This window comes from Mustelus asterias, chromosome 2 (genome assembly GCF_964213995.1).
Source record: "Mustelus asterias chromosome 2, sMusAst1.hap1.1, whole genome shotgun sequence".
Taxonomy (NCBI): domain Eukaryota; kingdom Metazoa; phylum Chordata; class Chondrichthyes; order Carcharhiniformes; family Triakidae; genus Mustelus; species Mustelus asterias.
The window spans coordinates 160,568,906-160,591,595 of record NC_135802.1 but is presented as its reverse complement, the minus strand read 5'-3'; the positions used below and the strand labels follow the sequence as shown (position 1 = coordinate 160,591,595).

Sequence of the window (22,690 nt, the reverse complement as noted above, 5' to 3'; positions counted from 1 at the left end):
TTTCCTCATAAGACGTACCCTCCAAACCAGGCAGCATCCTGGTAAATCTCCTCTGCACTCTTTCCAGCGCTTCCACATCCTTCTTATAGTGAGGTGACCAGAACTGCACACAATATTCCAAATGTGGTCTCACCAAGGTCCTGTACAGTTGCAGCATAACCCCACGGCTCTTAAACTCCAACCCCCTGTTAATAAAAGCTAACACACTATAGGCCTTCTTCACAGCTCTATCCACTTGAGTGGCAACCTTTAGAGATCTGTGGATATGGACCCCAAGATCTCTCTGTTCCTCCACAGTCTTCAGAACCCTACCTTTGACCCTGTAATCCACATTTAAATTAGTCCTACCAAAATGAATCACCTCACATTTATCAGGGTTAAACTCCATTTGCCATTTTTCAGCCCAGCTTTGCATCCTATTTATGTCTCTTTGCAGCCTACAACAGCCCTCCACCTCATCCACTACTCCACCAATCTTGGTGTCATCAGCAAATTTACTGATCCACCCTTCAGCCCCCTCCTCTAAGTCATTAATAAAAATCACAAAGAGCAGAGGACCAAGCACTGATCCCTGTGGCACTCCGCTAGCAACCTGCCTCCAATCCGAAAATTTTCCATCCACCACCACCCTCTGTCTTCGATCAGATAGCCAGTTACCTATCCAATCGGCCAACTTTCCCTCTATCCTACACCTCCTCAATTTCATCATAAGCCGACCATGGGGGACCTTATCAAATGCCTTACTAAAATCCATGTATATGACATCAACTGCCCTACCTTCATCAACACACTTAGTTACCTCCTCAAAAGGTTGATTCAATCTGTATTATTTTCTAAGTACTTTTACCTTTAGTAACCTGCTGTGTCTTCCTACTTACATTTGACATCTTAATTTAATTTGATTTTGTTGCATTTAACATCTATTTATCAGTACAGGGCAACAAGTAGGGCATTACACTTAATTTAATGGTACAATGAACTGTTTTGTGAAATGCTAACCCACATACACCACATATAATGGCAAAGGGTTCAATCGTGCCTATGGGACGTGTGACTCTACATTCAGCACTGGAAGAGAAACATAAACAATGCTAGTCTTTACATCTACAGGACTTGAATACAAGAATGTAGAGGTCACGATGCAGTTTTACAAAGTCCTGGTTAGACCACACTTAGAATACTGTGATTTTAATTTTTTTGATTTATTATTGTCACATGTATTAACATACAGTGAAAAGTATTGTTTCTTGTGCGCTGTACAGACAAAGCATACCGTTCATAGAGAAGGAAACAAGAGAGTGCAGAATGTAGTGTTACAGTCATAGCTAGGGTGTAGAGAAAGATCAACTTAATACAAGGTAAGTCCATTCAAAAGTCTGATAGCAGCAGGGAAGAAGCTATTCTTGAGTCGGTTGGTATGTGACCTCAGACTTTTGTATCTGTTTCCCGACGGAAGAAGGTGGAAGAGAAAATGTCCAGAGTATGTGGGGTCCTTAATTGTGCTGGTTGCTTTGCCGAGGCAGCGGGAAGTGTAGGCAGAGTCAATGGATGGGAGGCTGGTTTGCGTGATGGATTGGGCTACATTCATGACCCTTTGTAGTTTCTTGTGGTCTTGGACAGAGCAGGAGCCATACCAAGCTGTGATACAACCAGAAAGAATGCTTTCTATGGTGCATCTGTAAAAGTTGGTGAGGGTCGTAGCTGACATGCCAAACTTCAGTTCTGGGGACCACAACTCAGGAAGAAGAGGGAAGGGAGTTTAAATTTACCGGAATGCAACTGGGATTTCAAAGAATGAATGAAGAGATTTCACAAGCTGGGATTGTGTTCTCTGGAATTTAATGCAATGAGACGTGATTTGATCAATGTTTTCAAGATCCGATAAGCTCGATAGTGAGAAGCTATTTTTGCTGATTGGGGAATCTGAAACTAGGAGACTAAAAATTAGAGCTAGGCCTTCAGGCTTGAAATTAGGAAACAATTGTACTTGTACATGCAGACAGTGGAAGAACTTTCTTCTGTAAACAGCATTGATGTGACGTCAATTCATTTTAACTCTGAGACTGATAAATTGTTATTTAGAGATATTAAAGGATATGGGGCAAAGGCAGGTTTATGGAGTTACGTCTCTGATTAGCCATGATCTGATTGAATGGCAGACTAGGCTTGACGGGCTGAATTCCCAAACATCAATCACCTAACTAAAACTGGTTTGATATATGAATGCAGTCTAAGGCTGTAATAAATAAATAAATAGACATATTTTTCAAAAGAAATAAGGAAATAATTCCCACCATTGGTCGGGTAAAAGACCTGCTGGTCGCAAATCAGCTTCAAAAAAGTAGGAAATCGGGTGGACTGCGTAATCATAGAAACCCCACAGTGTAGAAGGAGACCATTCAGCCCATCGAGTCTGCACTGACAACAATCTCACCCCAGGCCCTATTCCCATAACCCCACACATTTACCCAACTAATCCCTCTAACCTACACATCCCAGGACACGAAGGGGCAATTTAGCATGGTCAATCCATCTAAACCGCACATCTTTGGGCTGTGGGAGGAAACCCACACAGACACAGGGAGAACGTGCAAACTCCGCACAGGCAGTGACCCAAGCCGGAAATTGAACCCGGGTCCCATAGCTGTGAGGCAGCAGAGCTAACCACTGTGCCACCGTGTCGCCCCAAATGAGTGGCTGAACCATTACAGTGGGGTTCTGCCTGACTGACTGAGGCTGAAACATATCCTACTGTTCTTATATATTTCACGTAGATAACTTGGTTTTGCCTCATGGGCTCAGATTAATAAAACACGCCAAACGTTAATCATTAGGTGATTTGATAAGTAAGGTAATGTCTTCAAGATATATCTTAAATATGATCCAGTCATAGATACACAGCCCAACACATTGATAGAATATTCAGAGAAAGTCCAACAAATCTCAACCAGGATGATACCAGAATTGAAAGATTGTAATAATCAGGAAAGATTGAACAGATGGGGCTTTTTACCACTAGGAAAACAAAGAGTGCGGCCTAATATAGATCTTCAAGATGATGTAATGGTTTGATGGTGCCGATGTAGAGAAATTGTCTTCTAGTTCCGAAGAAGAGTCATACATTCTTGAAAAGTGAACTCAGTTTCACTCTCCACAGGTGCTGTTTGCTTGGCCCGCTATGTATATTGGGGGTGTGCCCCTTTAAGAGAACAGGTCAGGTGATCAGGGACGGTCGCACAGTGGGCAGCATGGTGGCACAGTGGTTAGCACTGCTGCCTCACAACATCAGGATCCTAGATTCAATTCTGGCCTTGGGTCACTGTCTGTGTGGAGTTTGCACTTTCTCTCCGTGTCTGCGTGGGTTTCCTCCGGGTGCTCCAATTTTCTCCCACAGTCCAAAGATGTGCAGGTTAGGTTGATTGGCTATGCTAAATTTACCCAAGTATCAGGGGGATTAGCAGGGTAAATGTGTGGGGTTACGGAAATAGGGCATGGGTGGGATTATGGTCGGAACAGACTCGATGGGCCGAATGGCCTCCTTCTGCACTGTCGGGATTCTATGACTCGAGCTTGCTGGTCAGTCTTGTGCTGACTGTGCTAGGATTAAGATGTGTTAATAAACTGTTCCAGTTAGTTTACTAGCACTGATCTCATGGTTTATTATCAATCTCAATAGCAGACTGCAGTATAACAAGTCCTGCTGAGATTTTCCAGCACTCTCTGCTTTTATTTCAGAATTCCAGCATCCAAAGTATTTTACTTTTATTAAAGATGTTCCCACTTGTGGGGAGACCAAAACTAGGGATCATAAATAAAAGACAGTCACTAATAAATCCAGTGAGGAACTCAGAATAAACGCTATTGCCCAGAGAGTGATGAGAATGTGGAACTCGCTACCAGTGGCTGATGTGCTGGTGTATTATGGGGAAGTTGGACAAACAGCATGAGGGAGGAAGGCTCAAAAGGATAAATGAATAGAGTGAGATGAAGTGGGAATGGGAGGAGGTTACTCTGGCGTATACACACTGGCATGGGGCAGTTGGAGAAAATGGCCTCTGTGCTGTAAATATAATTGTTGTTACAATATTATGTTGTTTCAGGCCTTTTGATTCAACCTCATAGAATCATACAGTGCAGAAGGAGGCCACTCAGCCCATCGAGTCTGTGCCAACCACAATCCCACTCCTGGGTGGGACCCCTATCCCCACGTATTTACCCCAGCTAGTCCGCCTGACACTAAGAGGCAATTCAGCATGGCCAATCCACCTAACCCATACATCTTTGGACTGTGGGAGGAAACCAGAGCAGCCGGAGGAAACCCACGCAGACACGGGGAGAACGTGCCAACTCCACACAGACAGTGACCCAAGCCGGGAACAGGTCCCTGGCGCTGTGAGGCAGCAGTGCTCACCACTGTGCCACCGTGCCACCTGTGGCTCAGGTAGAGATTTAATGCTTCTCCTTTTCGCACTGGCTGTGTTTGGACGGGAACCCACAATTCAGAACACAGATTGAAAATGAGGCTATTGTGTATAAACCAGCACAAGTCAGTCCTTCCAGACACAATTGAGCAACACAGTTAACACTTGACTAACACCTCATCCATAACCTCTCGGATAACAGGAACTTAGAGACAGGGAACAAAGAACAAAGAAAATTACAGCACACAGGAACAGGCCCTTTGGCCCTCCAAGCCTGCACCGATGATGCTGCCCGACTGAACTAAATCCCCAACTCTTCCGGGGACCATGGTTCATTAAGGGGGCAGGAAAAGAGACACGGAAAGGTAAGAGGAATGGGAGGGATTGGGCAGAGGTAGGAGTGGGTTCTTTATATTTAAACACCCAATAAAGAAAATGAGACATTCTTGGGCCAGGGAATCTCAAAGATAGCATTTATTCTCAAATCCATGTGGACAGGTTTTACAACCTAAAACTATAAAATCGTCTCACAGTCCGAAAGCCGTGCTGCTTAGGTGCATTGGCCGTGCTAAATTCTCCCTCCGTGTACCCGAACAGGTGCTGGAGTGTGGCGACCAGGGGATTTTCACAGTAACTTCATTGCAACGTGAATGTAAGCCTACTTGTAACATTAATAAATAAATTTAAAAAACACCCACAAAAAACTTCCTAAAACAAATTAAAGGAAGCACTGTTGCTTGTCTGTAATGGAGCAATGTGTCTGTGCGCTGGTAGAAGGCTTATCTCCATAGAGCACATTACGGCGGGGCGGGCAGAGTTTATTCTGTCAGTGTCATGTTACTGGCGGGGCAACTTCCGGAAACTCACGCAGTTAAAGTTCTTCTAAGGCAGTGAGATAACGCAGCACCAAGCTCAACAGTGATATGTGCCTACCCGGGGAGAGCATCATCGCTACAAGCTGCTGAGAGTGGGGCACTCACTCAGGCAGGGGTTCTTGTTCCACTGCACTCTGTGCATTGGTCACCGATGGAGACCACTTTCTCAGCGCTGGACATTCTCCAGAAGTGGACCGGGATTCTCATCTGTGTCTCTGCCCTGGCCGCACATGTAAGTGTGTCTGTTCTAGATCTTTCATCTCGGAGATGCCAGCCCTGCCTGTCCCTGTAGCTCACCCTCTCCTGTCCTGTCCCAGCCTGCTGTCCTGACCCCGAGAAAGGCAACTGGTGCCAAATCTTCAAACTCACCTTCAGCATTTTAAATAAAAGTTTATTCCCTCCAAACTATTGACAAAATAATCGCGCTGCTCATCATCACCTACAACCGCGCCCTGTGCAGCTGAGTGTGCCTGAGGTCTAATCTCCAATTAGGTAAATGAATAAACGCTTGGAATTATTATTCTTCCACTTCCTTTATTAAAAAACAAGTTTGAGGAAGAGAGAGAATGTGGTCACAAAGCATGATTTACAGGTAAAAATCACTCAGGTCAGTTCTGACTGATTTCCTCCCCGGGTTTGGAAGATGGGCGGTGATTGTGGGAAAATTAAATTCCCTTTTCTCGGAGGAAACCTTAAATCAGGTCCCTGACTCAAGAACAGCTTCTTCCCTGCTGCCATCAGACTTTTGAATGGACCTATATTAAGTTAATCTTTCTCCGCACCCTAGCTATCACTGTAACACTACATTCTGCACCCTCTCTATGAACGGTATGCTTTGTCTGTATAGCGCGCAAGAAGCAATACTTTTCTCTGTATACTAATGCACGTGACAATAATAAATCAAGTATCAATGTCCTCAGTGGACTCTGCTGCAGTACTAACATCATGAAAGTGGTGCATTCCATTTGGACCCCCTGCATTTGACAGGGACAGAGAGTAGAACTGTGCAATTGGATTTTTTTCCTGGACTTTGTTTCATTGCAGTTGAGAGAACCCTGGTGTTCACACTTTGTTTTATTGGGATGTGGGCATCACTGGCAAGGTCGACATTTCTTGCCCATTCCTAATTTCTCTTGAACTGAGTGTCTCGCTCGGCCAGTTCAGAGGGTAACCACATTGCTGTGGGTCTGGAGTCACATGTAGACAGATTTCCTTCCTGGTGTATGCAATAATCGATGATAGTTTCATGGTTGCCATTATTGTGACAACTGTTTTGTAAATTCCAGACTTGATAATTGAATTTAAATTCCAGTAGCTGACCTGGTGGGATTTGAACCCATGTCCTCAGAGAATCAGTCTGCCCCTCAGGATAACACGAGTCCAATGACATATCACCGCCTCTCCTACTGCAAATGTCAGTCTTTCAGGCTGAGGCCGGGAGCTAGAGAGCAATGCACTAACAGTTACCACACTGGGACACCTCTAAAGACTGATGACATCAGACAGTGGCTGACTCGGGTCAAAGACTAAAGGTGGAATTTTCCTGTCCCACCCTCCATGGGAATCTAGCAGGCAGGGGTGAAACGTGCAAAGGTCCGTTGACCTCAGGCGGGATTTTCCGGTCTTGGGGTGAGTGCGGCCAGACAATCCCGCCCTAAGACCCAGTTCACTAAGAACAAGATTGAAAATGGTTGCCTGCCTTTCGTCCTGAGCCTGTCACCGAGGGGCAACCAGAGTAACATTAGAGGATCGCAGTTCTTTATTTGGAAAGAAAGATTTGCATTTCTGTAGCGCCTTTCCCAATCTGAGGACATCCCAAACTGTTTTATGGCCAATGAAGTGCTTTTGAAATGTAATTATTTTAAATTGGGCAGCAGATTTGCGCACAGCAAGATCCACAACAGCAAAGTGATAATGGTCAGATAATCGGTGTTTGTGATGTTGATTTGAGGGATGAATATTGACCAGGGCATGGTTGTAACTCCCCAGCTGTTCTTTAAAATAGTGTCATGGGAGCATTTGCCTTCATCCAAGTGAGCAGACGGGATTATTGTTTAACATCTTACCTGAAAGACAATGGCCGAAATTTAACCGCCCTGACCGCCATGGGAATCAGAGCGAGCGAGGGGTGGACCATGGAAGTGTCCGTTGACCTCTGGCAGGATTTTACGGTTTCAGGATGAGTGAGACCATAAAATACAGCCCAGTAATTTCAATAGTGTAGCACTCCCTCAATAGGATACCAGATTGTCATAGATTTTTTTTTAGTTCAGAAGGAGGCCAATCAACCCATCGTGTCTGCACTGAGAAATTCACCAAATACCATTGTCCTGGCTGCTCCCCATAACCCTTAACGTCCTTCCTCACTTTTCAGATAACAGTCTAATTCCCTTTTGAATGCCTTGATTGAACCTGCCTCCACAGCACTCTCAGGCAGTCCATTCCAGACACTAATTACTCGCTGTGAGAAAAAGCATTTTCTCATATCGCTTTTGCTTCTTTTTCAAATTATCTTAAGTCTGTATCCTCTTGTTTTCAATCCTTTCACGAGTGAGAATAGTGTCCCCTATCTATTTTTTCCTGACCGCCGCCCTCCCCTTGTGATTTTGATAATTGAATTTCTATCAAATCTCTTCTCAGCCTTCTCCAAGGCAAACAGTCCTAACTTCTCCAATTTGTCTTCAAACCTGAAGTTTCTCATCCCTGAAACCATTGTTCTGAGTGCAGCCTTTTTCTGCAGTCTCTCTCTAATGCCTTCACATCCTTCCTAAAGTGCGGCACTCAGAACTGGGTTCAATGCTCTAGCTGAGGCCAAACTTGTGTGTTATACAAGTTCAACATATCCTCTTTTGCTCTTGCATTCTGTGCCCCTATTAATGAAGCCTAGTGTTAAGAACACCCCAAATGTTAAAGGGTATCCCAAAACCCAGAAGGGTAACTTGGAACCCCGATTCTTAGTGGTGTATATTTTCCATTTGGGGCAATGTGAGGAAAGATATGCAAACCAGTGGGGAACAGTCAAGTCATATTGTGATCAATTATTAAAGAATATTTATTAACTTAAAAGAAAAACACACAACAATTATTTTTGTCCTGAATTATAGTTTCTTGAAGTTTTCCCATCACAAAAGCTAAACTGACTGGCTTGTAGTTGCTGGGCTTATCCTTGCACCTTTTTTCTGAAAAAGGGTTTAACATTTGCAATTCTCCAGTCCTCTGGCACCACCCCTGAGCCTACAGAAGACTTTGAGATTTATTTTTATGTTAGCTGCCAGTCTCTTTTCATACTCCGTCTTTGCTCCTCTTTGTTTTTGACCTGTCCTCTGAATCTTCTCTATTCAGTCTGGTTCTCAATTGTATTTTCTATCTGACATCTGCCATATCCACACCTTTTTCTTATCCTGATTTTATTAGGATATAGAGATGGTTTAAAATAAGTTACACCTGTATTTGTAGGTGTTAGGAATAACATCTGGTAAGTTTAATTTGTATTTCTGCATCTGTGAGTTAAAGAATCATTGGAATTAGGAGCAGAAGTCAGCAAATACAGCCCTTTGAGCCTGCTCCACCATTCAATCAGATCATGGCTGATCTCTCCCTGGTCTCAAATCCATCTCTCCACCTGGTTCCCTTTATCCCTCTTTTTATTAGAAATATATCTATCTCCTTCTTGAAACCATTCAACAATTCAGATTCCACCGCGCTATGGGGCAGCGAGTTCCACAAATTCACCACCCTCTGCGAGAAGTAGTTCCTCCTCATCTCAGTTTTAAATCTACCAGCTCTCAGCCTATACCTGTGACCTCTTGTTCTAGATTGTCCCATAACAGGAAACATTTGGTCTACATTTACTTTATCAATCCCTTTTAAAATGTTGTATACCTCAATCAGATCCCCCCTCACCTTTCTAAACTCCAGCGAGTACAAGCCCAAACTGTTTAATCTCTCCTCATACGTCAACCCTTTCATCCCCGGAATCAATCTGGTGAATTTCATCTGAACTGCCTCCAATGCCGCAACAACCCTTCCTCAAATAGGGAGACCAAAACTGGACACAATACTCCAGATGTGGTCTCACCAACACCTTATACAATCTTGAACTTTAGTTTCAATTTTAAAGATTCCTGCATTTTAATGAGGTTTTATGACTCGAGATAAAACACAATATATAAAAACTGGGCTGTCGCTGAGTAATGGAAAGGCCATAGGGGAACAGGAAGCTGTTTGAGATTCAGTTGGTGATTATGCTCTCAGAGAAGTTTAAGTCTCTCTCTAACCGGACATGAAGTGGGACTATAGAGGGCAGGTCCCAGAATAAGAAAGAAAAATGTCCAAAAACCAGAGAGAGGGACAGAAGGCTGTCCCAAGAAGACCTGCTAGTCTGAGGGAAAAACAGGAATGTGGGAAATGGTCCTCTTAAGTGAAGTTTAAGAGTGAGGAGCAGAGACTCCAATTTACAAGAAAGGACAAGGTACAGACCTGGAATAACATGGGCTTGCGAGAATCTAGAGATCCAAGGATACCCAAAAGTTGGTGACTCCACTACAGGCTTGTGAAGCAGTGGTGTTCTATTGGCATAGCTAGGTATCTGAGAGACTGCATGGAAGCTAAAGCTTAAACACACATGGCGCTCCTCGGGAGAGGAATGCCGGAAGGAGTGGTTGAAACCCTGGAGGTGGATCCTTGGTGAAGACATCCATGAGAAAGCAGCATTTGGGAGAAAATGCGAAGGTGTGTTCTTTGCGAGCAGACATTGGAAACCCTCATGTGAAAGGCCAACTTTCAGTGAAATCAGTTGGCTAAGAGTGTGATAGGCAGCTGGGGGGAATTGATGAACGATTCATGGAAGTTGTTTTGGGTGGCATCTGCCAATTGGTTTCAGAGTTTTGGGTGTCTGACTACAGTTGGTTTAAAATTGACTGTACTTACTGTGAACATTAGAGCATAAAATAGATTTTGTAACTTGTGTTACCTTTACAAATCTTGGTATAGTTGGGGTGAGGTAATAGTTTATTATAGTTGATCTTTTCTTGTTTGAAATGTTCTATTCCTTTCTTAAAAGTTCAGCAGCAGCCTGAACTCTGTTCAGTAACCACCCTCAATGTTTTTCTAAACAAAAAATAAGTTAGGATCTGTCAAACTGGGTTCTACCCTGGGATTTGACTTGTCAGTTAGCTGGGATCAGAACAAATTTTATCCCCTTTTTTCATCCAGAGAGCTCTGGATTTGTTTGCCATACCTTTCCCTTTCATGGTGTTCGAATAATCTCTTCTCTGAATTTCTCCCATATTTCCTTCCGACCTTTGATTCCAATTTATTCAGATCAAGTCTGTTTTTACCCCACTGAAGTTGACTTTGCCCTTCAGTCTCCCAACACATTATGGGACACTGAGGGGCAATTTATCATGGCCAGTCCAACTAACCTGTACATCTTTCGATTGTGGGAGTTTGTCCAGTAGAAAGGTATAGTGGGGGAATGGGCAGGGAGTGGGGTGGGAAAAGCTCTCTCCAAGGCTGGAGACGTATCTGGCCCAAAGAAAGATTGGTCACTGAGTGTCAATCATTGCAACTGGGACATCATTGAAGAAGTTCCTCAGGGTGGTATCCTGGACCATAACTCTCTTTAGCTGCTTCATCAATGTTTTTCCCTCCATCATAGAGTCAGGACGTTCACTGATGATGGTATCACGTTCAGCTTCCAGCTCATTTCCTCAGAAGAGAGGTTTGGTATTCTACAATGTGTCACTCAGCTGCTGACTCCGCAGTGCCTCCCTACCGCCTACAGCAACAATATTTACATAACATCATTAACATTAGTCAGATATCACAATGCATTAGAAGGCACAAGTCAAGAGAGTGATGAAATACTCTACACTTGCCTGGATGAGCGTACCTCCAGCAACACTCAAGAAGTCCCAGCAACACTCAAAGAAGTCCATGCTGTTCAGCACAAAGCAGTGGGCTTGATGGGTACCCATCCACCACCTTTGTGACAGCAATGTGTGATACCTATGGGATGGACTGCAGCAACTCCCCAGGGCTCCTTTGACAGTACCTCCCAAACCCAAACTTTCTGATGGAGGGAAAATCATTGATGAAGCAGCTAAAGAGAGTTACGGTCCAGGATACCACACTGAGGAACTTCTTCAATTATGTCCCGGGTTGCAATGATTGACACTCAGCGACCAATCTTTCTTTGGGCCAGATATGACTCCAGCTTGGAGAGAGTTTCTCCCATCTCACTCCCTGCCCAATTCCCCCATTATCCCTTTCTATCGGACAAACTCCTACAGTCCAAAGATGTACAGGTTAAGTGGATTGGCCATGATAAATTGTGCTTTAATGTCCTAGATGTGTAGGTTGAGGTGATTAATGAGGTAAAAATGTGGTGTTACGGTGATAGGGAGGGGTGCGATGCTTTGAGGGAGTGTCAGAGCTTCTACCAGCTAAGGGTTCAAGGGCAATGTAATGTAAATAACTGAAAGGTTAAGGGTGTTGAAGCAGTTGAGTTGATTTTCATTCTCCATTAAGCAATGTTTAGGATACATCAAGAGAATCTATTTCCACTGGTTCAGAGGGCCGGGACTACGGAGCAGGGTCTAAAATTTAGAGTCAGATCTTTCAGGAATGGAATTAGGGAACACTTCTTCACATAAAGGGTGATAAAAGGTTGGAACTCCCACAATGATGCTCGATCAGTTGTCAGTTTTAAAACCAAGAGGTCAACCCTGAGCTCATTAGAGTCAGGCTCAAGGGACTGAATGGCCCCCTCCTGGTCCTAGGTTATTTATAAAAGAGTGAAAATATTAGACATTTTCGAAGTATTGCAGCATCTTACTGGAGAGAAAAGTGTGAGATCCAACCTGTTCATCAGATTGGACTCGGCCAGATTTTCCCCAGCTGGGTTTTATTAGATTGGATGGAATGTCAGGCATCCGTGAAGGACAAATTGTATCTGTTCTACCACATACCAGATTGGGAACATCAATCCCATTGGTCTATTTCCTCAGCCAATGTAGGGCGCCACGGTGACACAGTGGTTAGCACTGCTGCCTCACAGCACCAGGGACCTGGCTTGGGTCACTGTCTGTGTGGAGTTTGCACATTCTCCCCATGAGTGCGTGGGTTTCCTCCGGGTGCTCCGGTTTCCTCCCACAGTTTGAAAGACGTGCTGGTTAGTTGCATTGACCTGAACAGGTGCCGGAGTGTGGCGACTAGGGGAATTTCACAGTAACTTCATTACTGTGACTAATAAATAAACTTTAACAATGAAGCGAAAGAAGGATAGTGAAAGGAACAGAGTGAATTGGGATTGAAGTTGTGAGTGAAAATGCTTGTTTTGATCTTTTGATAATTTAATGAGGGAATTGCAGGTTGGGTGCATGGAATGTACAAATGTTCTTCAGCCAATAATTGTTGAACCACTGTGATCATCATCGTTAGAAATAGTGGATCTGTTTTTGTAGGAACGCAGACATTGCTAAATAAAAAGAAAACCTGATCAACTCACCTGATGAAGGAGCAGCACTCCGAAAGCTTGTGCTACCAAATAAACCTGTTGGACTTTAACCTGGTGTTGTGAGACTTCTCACTGTGTTCAAAATTAGACCTTTACCCTTCTTCCTCCGCCCCCTCAATTCTCCGGCTCGCTACTTATGACTGAACAATTGTCAACCTGAAACTTTGTTTGATGTCTGACCTTCAGAGTTTTTCATCTTTCAAGAGTGGAAAGGAATTTCCTACAAAAACCAACTTCCTTTATTGCTGAATTGGCAAATAGAATTTATAATCACCTCAAAAGCAAGAACGTGTACTTATATAGTGTCTTTAGCATAATAAAATGTCCCCAGACATTATAATAGTTATCAAACAGAATTGAACACAGAGCCATATAAGGGGATATTGGGGCAGATAACCAAAAGCTTGGTCAAAGAGGCAAGTTTTAAGGAGTGACTTGAAGGGGAAAAGAGAGGTAGAGGGGGAAAGAGGTTTAGGGAGGGAATTCCAGAGTCTAGGTCCTAGGCAGCTGAAAGCACAGCCACCAATGGTGAGGCGATTAAAATTGGATATGGTCAGACAATCAAAATTGACAGATCTGCAGAGGTCGAGACATGTAAAGTTGGAGGAGGTCTTATCTGGTCCGGAAGCACAGGGATGACAGGGGAGCAGAGCCTGGTTCAAGTTAAGACACGGGTAGAAGAGTTTTCGATGACCAGAGGATAGAACTTGAAAGATCAGACAGCAGCATGTTGGATTAGTCAAATCGAGAGGTAACAAAGAGGGTTTCAGTGGTAAATGAGCTGAGGCAGGGGATGTGGAAGCATGTCACAGAGGCAGAAATCAGTGGTCTTAGTGATGGAGGAGGTATGTATTTGGAAGGCCACCTGGGGCTGAAATATGGCATCAGGGTTGAGAACCATCTGATTAAGCCTCTGACAGTTGTTCGGGAGAAGGATGAAGTTAACAGTGAGGAAACAGAGGTGGTGAGAGAGACCAAAGATTTGATTTGATTTATTATTGTCACATGTATTGGTATACAGTGAAAAGTATTGTTTCTTGCACGCTATACAGACAAAGCATACCATTCATAGAGAAGGAAAGGAGAGAGTGTTACAGTCATAGCTAGGGTGTAGAGAAAGATCAACTTAGTGCGAGGTAAGTCCGTTCAAAAGTCTGATGGCAGCAGGGAAGAAGCTGTTCTTGAGTTGGTTGATACGTGACCTCAGACTTTTGTATCTTTTTCCCGACGGAAGAAGGTGGAGGAGAGAATGTCCAGGGTGTGTGTGGTCCTTAATTATGCTGGCTGCTTTTCCGAGGCAAGTGTAGAGAGTGTGAATGGATGGAAGGCTGGTTTGAGTGGTGGACTGGGCTTCGTTCACGACCCTTTGTAGATAGATCTGGATGCTGTCATCATACAGGTGAAAGCTGATACTGTGTTTTCAGATGATGTCATGTCATCAAGATGAGAACGAGGTGGATTCCAAGGGTGAGTCATTGGGGGACACTGATGGCGAGCGTGTGGGAGTGGGAAAAGAAGTTAGTGATTTCCTGGCTATGACTTCATAGATAAAAATGAAATTGGGTGGACGCAGTCCCACCCAGCTGGGGACACTGCGGCAGAATTTTGTGTTCATGTATCTCAACGGCTGCGGGCAGGTTTGGAAGGATGGGAAGGGGTCATTTATCTTTGTCGCGGTCACGCAGGATGTCTGTTGTGACTTTGAGAGGCATTTGGTGCTGTGGCAGGGCAGAAACCTGATTGGAGGGATTCGAACGTGGAGTTTCTGGATAGATGAGCAGGGATTTGGGAGATGAGAATGCGGTCAAAGACTTTGGAGTAGAAAGGGAAGTTGGAGATGGGAGCGGTGATGTGCAAGGACAGAGGAGTCCGGTTTTGTTTTTATTTGAAGAGAGGTGTGATAATGGCAGATTTAAAGGAGAGAGGGACAACACCTGTGGTAAGAGAACCATTAACAATGTCAGCTAAAAAGGGAGCCACAAGGGATGTTGGATGGTCGGCAGTTTAGGAGAAACAGGATCTAACACAGTAGCGAGCGGCCTGGGGGCCACATGTGGCCCATCTGGGTTCTGAGTACGACCCGCTGAGACATTTGACCATTGCCCATGCGCAGGATCGTCACATTCTGCTGATTTCTGTCCGTGTAGTTTTATCCCATTAGTATAACTGAAGTGATTTGCACGTACCGGACATTCTCCCTTCCACCTTCTCCCGTCGGGAAAAAGATACAAAAGCCTGAGGTCACGTATCAACCGACTCAAGAACAGCTTCTTCCCTGCTGCTGTCAGACTTTTGAATGGACTTACCTTGCATTAAGTTGATCTTTCTCTACACCCTAGCTATGACTGTAACACTGCATTCTGCACTCTTTCCTTTCCTTTTCTTTTCTATGAACGGTGTACTTTGTATAGCGCACAAGAAACAATACTTTTCACTGTATGCTAATACATGTGACAATAATAAATCAAATCAAAAATTAAGCAAAGTAAGGGCAAGTGAAGTGAGGTACATGCTGATTGCTCTTATTGACTGTGAGAGCTGTGCACTCTCTCTGCATCCAAAGTATAAATATTTATTTTGCTTTTACCATTTGAAGTTGATGGTTCTATTAATATATAAATGATTAAGCATTTTCTATAATTCTTTATGAAATGTTCGGCGTGTATTAACTGCATTTAATCTTATTCATGGGGTCACGGTTAGTGAACAAGCCTGATTTCAATCTTGCGACCCACTGAGACGATGGAGGGCCACGCAAGCAGCCCACTCACTAGCCTAGGCTGCCCTTCACTGGTCTCATGAACAAGATGAACTTGAGAAGGAGATGAGGTGAGATAGTGAAGAAACGGTATAAAGTTTAGGATTAGGGCACGGGCGGGGGGAGGGGGGGGAGGGGATTCTTTGTGGAAATTTGATCCTGTGAAGTAGGGGAAGGAAGGGATGCAACAGAGTCAGGTGAATGGATGGGCTTGATCTTTGTAATGAAAGTAGACTGTTTGCTGTTTGTGAACAGAATTCCCACTCACCTGACGAAGGAGCAGCGCTCCGAAAGCTAGTGGCATTTGCTACCAAATAAACCTGTTGGACTTTAACCTGGTATTGTGAGACTTCTTACTGTGTTTACCCCAGTCCAACACCAGCATCTCCACATAATGAAAGTAGACACTGGGGGGGGGGGGGGGGGGGGGGGAAGAGATTAGGAGGATATTATTATGTGGAAGGTTGTTCTGTCCAAACAGAAGCAGTTACCTGGAATTATAGGCACCGAAACAGACCATTCAGCCCAGCCATCCCGTGTCTATATTTAGGCAATGGCGGAAGCATGGCTTTAAAAAGGGAAGTGAACAAATATTTGAAAAAGTGAATGCAGAGGAATAGGTTAAGTGAATAAACTAGCATATTAGCACAGCAAAATGGAACTGAGTGACTTTCCGTTGTGCTGGGAGTGTCTCCAGTTCCCTGTCCAGTAAGGAAAAAACAGTTGCTGAAGTCTTCTTAAGCTGCTCAGTTCCCACTCCACACCCAGACAGTTTTAGGCTGCAACTTCTGAAGAACAAGCTGAGGGTTTGACTGCATGTGTTCACGGAGCCACTCTAGGAGTGGTAGCTGATGAATTATTTCAGCCCATTGATGGGGGCATATTTGTGCCGTGGGTTTGAGATGGGTTTAAGGGATAATTCTCAGTCTTCATAATCTTGCCCATTGCGACTGAGTTTGGGTGGGGGAGAACGGAATCCGGCATGCAGCATGAAAGCTTCTCGAAGCTCCAGTTTGACCTGAGGTTCCAGCCTCTGCTGAGTATTGTAAGCACTACAAACAGAGAATAGCTCCTGTAGCTTAAAGTCTCACAAATAACAACCAATAAGACATAAGCGTAAAATCATTTATGATTCTTATTACAGAAATGGAAACGTGGAGGGTTCCTGAAACACTGACAGAAAGGACTTTCAGCAAAGAGTAGTTTATTCACTAGCTTAGCAGTTACTTCAACACTTATGCTCTCTCTACTTGCTCTCCTGGGATAACCCCCCGTGCTCCCCCCACATGACCTCTTTTGTAGCCGTGTCATCACATTCTCACGTGACCACTCGGTCTACAATAACCACACTTCTCCTCTTCCTCACATTGTCACCACAAAGGCTTTCTCTGTCTGTTGCCTGGAATTTAGAATTCTAATCCTTGTGTTCAAATCCCTTTATGGCCTCACCCCTTACATATCTCTACAACCCTCTGCTTGCTCCAATCCTGACCCCCTTGTACATCCTCAGTTCCCTTTGCCTACCACCATTGGTAGCCATGCTTTCAGTTGTCTGGTCCTTAGGCCAGGTGTTCCACCATTCCCTCTCCGGTCCCTTCCTTCTCCTCATCTCCCTCTCCTCCTTCAACACGCTTCTTAAAACCTACCTCACTGACTAATCTTTCTACACAATGTTGCCTTACGTGGCTTGGTGTTAAATTTTGTCTAATGGTCTAATGGCGGAATGCCTCACATCCTTTAAAAAGTAGCTGGATGAGCACTTGGCATGCCATAACATTAAAGGCTATGGGCCAAGTGCTGGCAAGTGGGATTAGGTGAGCAGGTCAGGGCATTTAATGTGCCAGTGCAGACGTGATGGGCCGAAGGGCCTCTTCTGCATTGTAGTATTCTGTGATTCTGATTCTGGTGTTTCTGTGAAGCACCTTGGGATGCTTTACTACATTAAAGACACCATATAAATGCAAGTTGTTGTTGTAGACCTGGCTTATGTGCCAACAGACTCCAATCTCTTTGGATTTTATTTTCAATTCCAGTTGGCAGGATTTCTATGGAGTTGTTGATTCTGTTTTTTTGTTGTTTCAACTTCCTGCCATTTAAGAATATGATTTAATTATACACTTCGATCCAATGTTCATGGTTTTTATTCTATTGTTTGGTGCTTTCCCTGTTATGCCAATTTTTTTGGCAGCGTTACACTTCGCTCTTACGGATCGGCACTATCTTCCACACATTACAAAGTGAACTGTCATTTTGTTCGAGGAAAAAAAATTGGACACCTGAAATTGTGCCAACTCTCGTCAAAAGAATCCCTGGGATTTCCACAGCGAAATCCCAAGTATCTGGCCTGGTATCTGGTCCTATCTTGAATGGAATTAATTTTATTTGGGGGGGTCATGTGATGCTATCTAGGTTGACACCAAACATTCCTGCAGCCCTGAGAGTTTCGGTAGCGAGCCAGTTGAGAGTCTAATGTAAAATGGTTTCCTCTTACACTTTGAAGTAGCAACAGTACTTACTCCTTTCCTGTGCAACCTGTTTTCACTGAATAATGTGATCATGAAAGGCTGCTATTTGCACAATGGTTCCTTTGTTGTGCTGCAAATCTTAGAGAACATCTTTATGATCAGAAACTATGCTGCACACTAACTCCAAAATGGCTCCCTTTCCTAGCTGAGGACTTGGGTCAGTGTCATTAGGAAACAGAAGCAGGAGGAGGCCTTTTGGTCTCTCGAGACTGCTCCATCATTCGATAAGATCATGGCTGGTCTGATTTTGGTCCTAACTCCACTGTCCTTCCTCCTCCCTCTTCCATAACCTTTTGAGTTCCTGTCTAACTCAGCCTTGAATATATTCTCTGACCTAGTCGTCATGCTCCCTGGGCTAGAGAATTCCAAAGATTAACCACCCATTGAAGAAATTTCTCCTCACTTCTGCCAGAGGTAGTAGTAGAGGCAGGTGCAATTTTGTCTTTTAAAAAGCATTTAGACAGTTACATGGGTAAGATGGGTATAGAGGGATATGGGCCAAATGTGAGCAATTGGGACTAGCTTAGTGGTGAAAAAAAAGGGCAGCATGGTCGAGTTGGGCCGAAGGGCCTGTTTCCATGCTGTAAACTTCTATGACTTCTGTCTTATTGGGAGACCCCTTATTTTGGAACTGTCCTCCATTCTAGATACCCCCACAAGGGGAAACATCTTCTCAGCATCTACCCTGTTATGTGTCTTCAGATTCTGATTGGCTTCAATAAGATCACCTCTCAGTCTTCTAAATTCTAACTGGCCCAGCCAACTCAGCTTTTCCTCACAGAGCAACTGCTTCATCCCAGGAATTAGCCCAGTGAAACTTCTCTGCAATGCAAGCATATCCCTCAAATCAGCCCAAAACTGTATTCCATACTCCGGGTGCAGTCTCACTAATGCCCCGTTCAGTTATGGCATGACTGTCAGCAGTGAACACTCTGCTCTGCAATTAGCTCTGCTCCAGTATCTTAATTTTGGGTCTCATCCTCCTGAAGGAGTTAAACAAAACCCTTATTTTAATTGCTGTCCTATTGGGTGGCCACATCTTCAGCTGCCTGGGTCCTAAGCTCTGGAATTTCCTCCTTCAACCTCGCCACCTCTCGACCTGGCATTCTTCCTTTAAGACACTCCTTGCCGACCTCTTGGCCACTTGCTTTGATGTCTCCTCGCATGGCTTGGTGGTCCAATATTATTTTATCATTGCTGCCTAAAGCTGTGTGGGATATTCTACTATATCCCAAACAAAAGAAAGGTTATCAGAGGGGGGATTAGGCAGCCATGGCTGACAAAGGAAGTCAGGGAATGCATCAAGGCAAAAGAGAGAGCCTATAATGTGGCAAAGAGTAGTGGGAAGTCAGAAGATTGGGAAGGCTATAAAAACAAACAGAGGATAACAAAGAGAGAAATAAGGAAGGAGAGGATCAAATATGAAGGTAGGCTAGCCAGTAACATTAGGATTGATAGTAAAAGTTTCTTTAAATACATTAAAAACAAACGGGAGGCAAAAGTAGACATTGGGCCGCTCCAAAATGACGCTGGTAATCTAGTGATGGGAGACAAGGAAATAGCTGAGGAACTTAATAAGTACTTTGCGTCAGTCTTCACAGTAGAAGACATGAGTAATATCCCAACAATTCAGGAAAGTCAGGGGGCAGAGTTGAATATGGTTGCCATCACAAAGGAGAAAGTGCTAGAGAAACTAAAAGGTCTGAAAATTGATAAATCTCCGGGCCCAGATGGGCTACATCCTAGAGTTCTAAAGGAGATAGCTGAAGAAATAGTGGAGGCGTTAGTTATGATCTTTCAAAAGTCACTGGAGTCAGGGAAAGTCCCAGAGGATTGGAAAATCGCTGTTGTAACCCCACTGTTCAAGAAGGGAACAAGAAAAAAGATGGAAAATTATAGGCCAATTAGCCTAACCTCAGTTGTTGGCAAAATTCTAGAATCCATCGTTAAGGATGAGATTTCTAAATTCTTGGAAGTGCAGGGTCGGATTAAGACAAGTCAGCATGGATTTAGTAAGGGGAGGTCGTGCCTGACAAACCTGTTAGAGTTCTTTGAAGAGATAACAAATAGGTTAGACCAAGGAGAGCCAATGGATGTTATCTATCTTGACTTCCAAAAGGCCTTTGACAAGGTGCCTCACGGGAGACTGCTGAGTAAAATAAGGGCCCATGGTATTCGAGGCAAGGTACTAACATGGATTGACGATTGGCTGTCAGACAGAAGGCAGAGAGTTGGGATAAAAGGTTCTTTCTCAGAATGGCAACCGGTGACAAGTGGTGTCCCGCAGGGTTCAGTGTTGGGGCCACAGCTGTTCTCTTTATATATTAACGATCTAGATGACGGGACTGGGAGCATTCTGGCCAAGTTTGCCGATGATACAAAGATAGGTGGAGGGGCAGGTAGTATTGAGGAGGTGGGGAGGCTGCAGAAAGATTTAGACAGTTTAGGAGAGTGGTCCAAGAAGTGGCTGATGAAATTCAACGTGGGCAAGTGCGAGGTCGTACACTTTGGAAAAAAGAATAGGGGCATGGACTATTTTCTAAACGGTGACAAAATTCATAATGCTAAAGTGCAAAGGGACTTGGGAGTCCTAGTCCAGGATTCTCTAAAGGTAAACTTGCAGGTTGAGTCCGTAATTAAGAAAGCAAATGTAATGTTGTCATTTATCTCAAGAGGCTTGGAATACAAAAGCAGGGATGTACTTCTGAGGCTTTATAAAGCACTGGTTAGGCCCCATTTGGAGTACTGTGAGCAATTTTGGGCCCCACACCTCAGGAAGGACATACTGGCACTGGAGCGGGTCCAGCGGAGATTCACACAGATGATCCCAGGAATGGTAGGCCTGACATACGATGAACGTCTGAGGATCGTGGGATTATATTCATTGGAGTTTAGGAGGTTGAGGGGAGATCTGATAGAAACTTACAAGATAATGAACGGCTTAGATAGGATGGACGTAGGGAAGTTGTTTCCATTAACAGGGGAGACTAGGACGCGGGGGCACAGCCTTAGAATAAAAGGGAGTCACTTTAGAACAGAGATGAGGAGAAATTTCTTCAGCCAGAGAGTGGTGGGTCTGTGGAATTCATTGCCACAGAGGGCTGTGGAGGCCGAGACGTTGAGCGTCTTCAAGACAGAAATTGATAAATTCTTGATTTCTCGAGGAATTAAGGGCTATGGGGAGAGAGCGGGTAAATGGAGTTGAAATCAACCATGATTGAATGGTGGAGTGGACTCGATGGGCCGAATGGCCTTACTTCCGCTCCTATGTCTTATGGTCTTATATTAATGGTGCTATATAAATTCAAGTTGTTGTTGAAATGTTTGAGATATGGATTTATTTAAAAATTGGATTTGATTATGGAAGCGCTGATCATGGGAAAGCGTGAGGCTGGCTACTTTTTCGTTAAAAAGTCCCAGTCACTATTGCAAAATATGAATAAGCAACTCGTATGCAGAGTGCACAGATTGTCTGCGATCTATGTTTATGCTTTGCATATACGACACAGTATCTGGAGCATTAACTATCAGAAAGGAAGTGCAACGTAATTAGTAACCTTTGTGGCAACCCATCACACTCGCGTCAGAATCCATCCAGTCAAACTTGATTTGAGATTGAGGTTGAAGTTGATGAATGCAGGAGTGGTAATGTGAGTGGGTTGTCGCTTTTGGGTTAAGGACCAAATTGTTTCTTTGTAATCTGTAATCTGTTGCTAAATCTCCATTTGTTCAGTTGAATAGGATCACATGGTTGATTTTTTTTTCATTTTGACAAATTTTATCTTACGCAAGTTGGCTGGCTTGATAGGACATCAAAACCCAGGTCTTTGGAACCTAAAGCAAGGTCAGCGAATGAGCAGGGAATGTTTTGGATATATCTTTGTGATAGGACAGCCAGGAAATTGGATACATTATTGCCACTGGGGCATCAGAGTTGACTGGTGAGAGAATGTGTGCGCGATAAACTTGTATCTGTTGATTCTCACAAACCATCTTTGAAGATGAAGGAACAGTTCCCCCGGTGAAATTCACCAGTGTAAAGTGACAACCCCCAGGCTACATTGTTAGACAAGTGAATATGTAAATATTTGCTTAGTCAGTCCCATTTCTCTTATGGAAATTCCCTTTTTATTCAAGAGGCATATATGTACATATACACCTGGGTAATCCTGATTGCTAGTTTAATCACACTGCCAAATAAACAGGTGTGCCTTACAGGTGAAAAGACATGTTCAAAAACAAACACTCTTAACAGTTTACAAGTTACTCAATTAACACTTCCCTTTTCTTACAGAGACCTGGGATTTAATCTTTAAATCTCCGGCAATCTATTCACAGTCCAGAGGCATAACATTTTTTTTATTCATTCGTGGGACATGGGCGTCCTGGCTGGCCAGCATTTATTGCCCATCCCTAGTTGCCCTTAAGAAGGCGGTGGTGAGCTGCCTTCTTGAAACGCTGCAGTCCACGTGCCGTGTGTTGACAACTGAAGGGCTTGCTGGGCCATTTCAGAGTCAACCACATTGCTGTGGCTCTGGAGTCACATGTGGACCACACCAGGTAAGGACAGCAGATTCCCTTCCCAGAAGGAC

At 44.0% G+C, this 22,690-nt stretch overlaps 1 protein-coding gene across 1 annotated transcript in view; it reads left to right on the top strand.

The window, feature by feature from the left end:
- The first annotated feature begins 5,286 nt into the window (after positions 1–5,286).
- Positions 5,287–22,690, top strand: part of LOC144480424 (uncharacterized) — a 60,963-nt gene continuing 43,559 nt past the window's right edge. Inside the window, exon 1 of the mRNA XM_078199837.1 lies at positions 5,287–5,528. Within this exon, the coding sequence (XP_078055963.1) occupies positions 5,448–5,528 (81 nt within the window). The 5' untranslated portion in view covers positions 5,287–5,447. The remainder of the gene's footprint in view (positions 5,529–22,690) is intronic.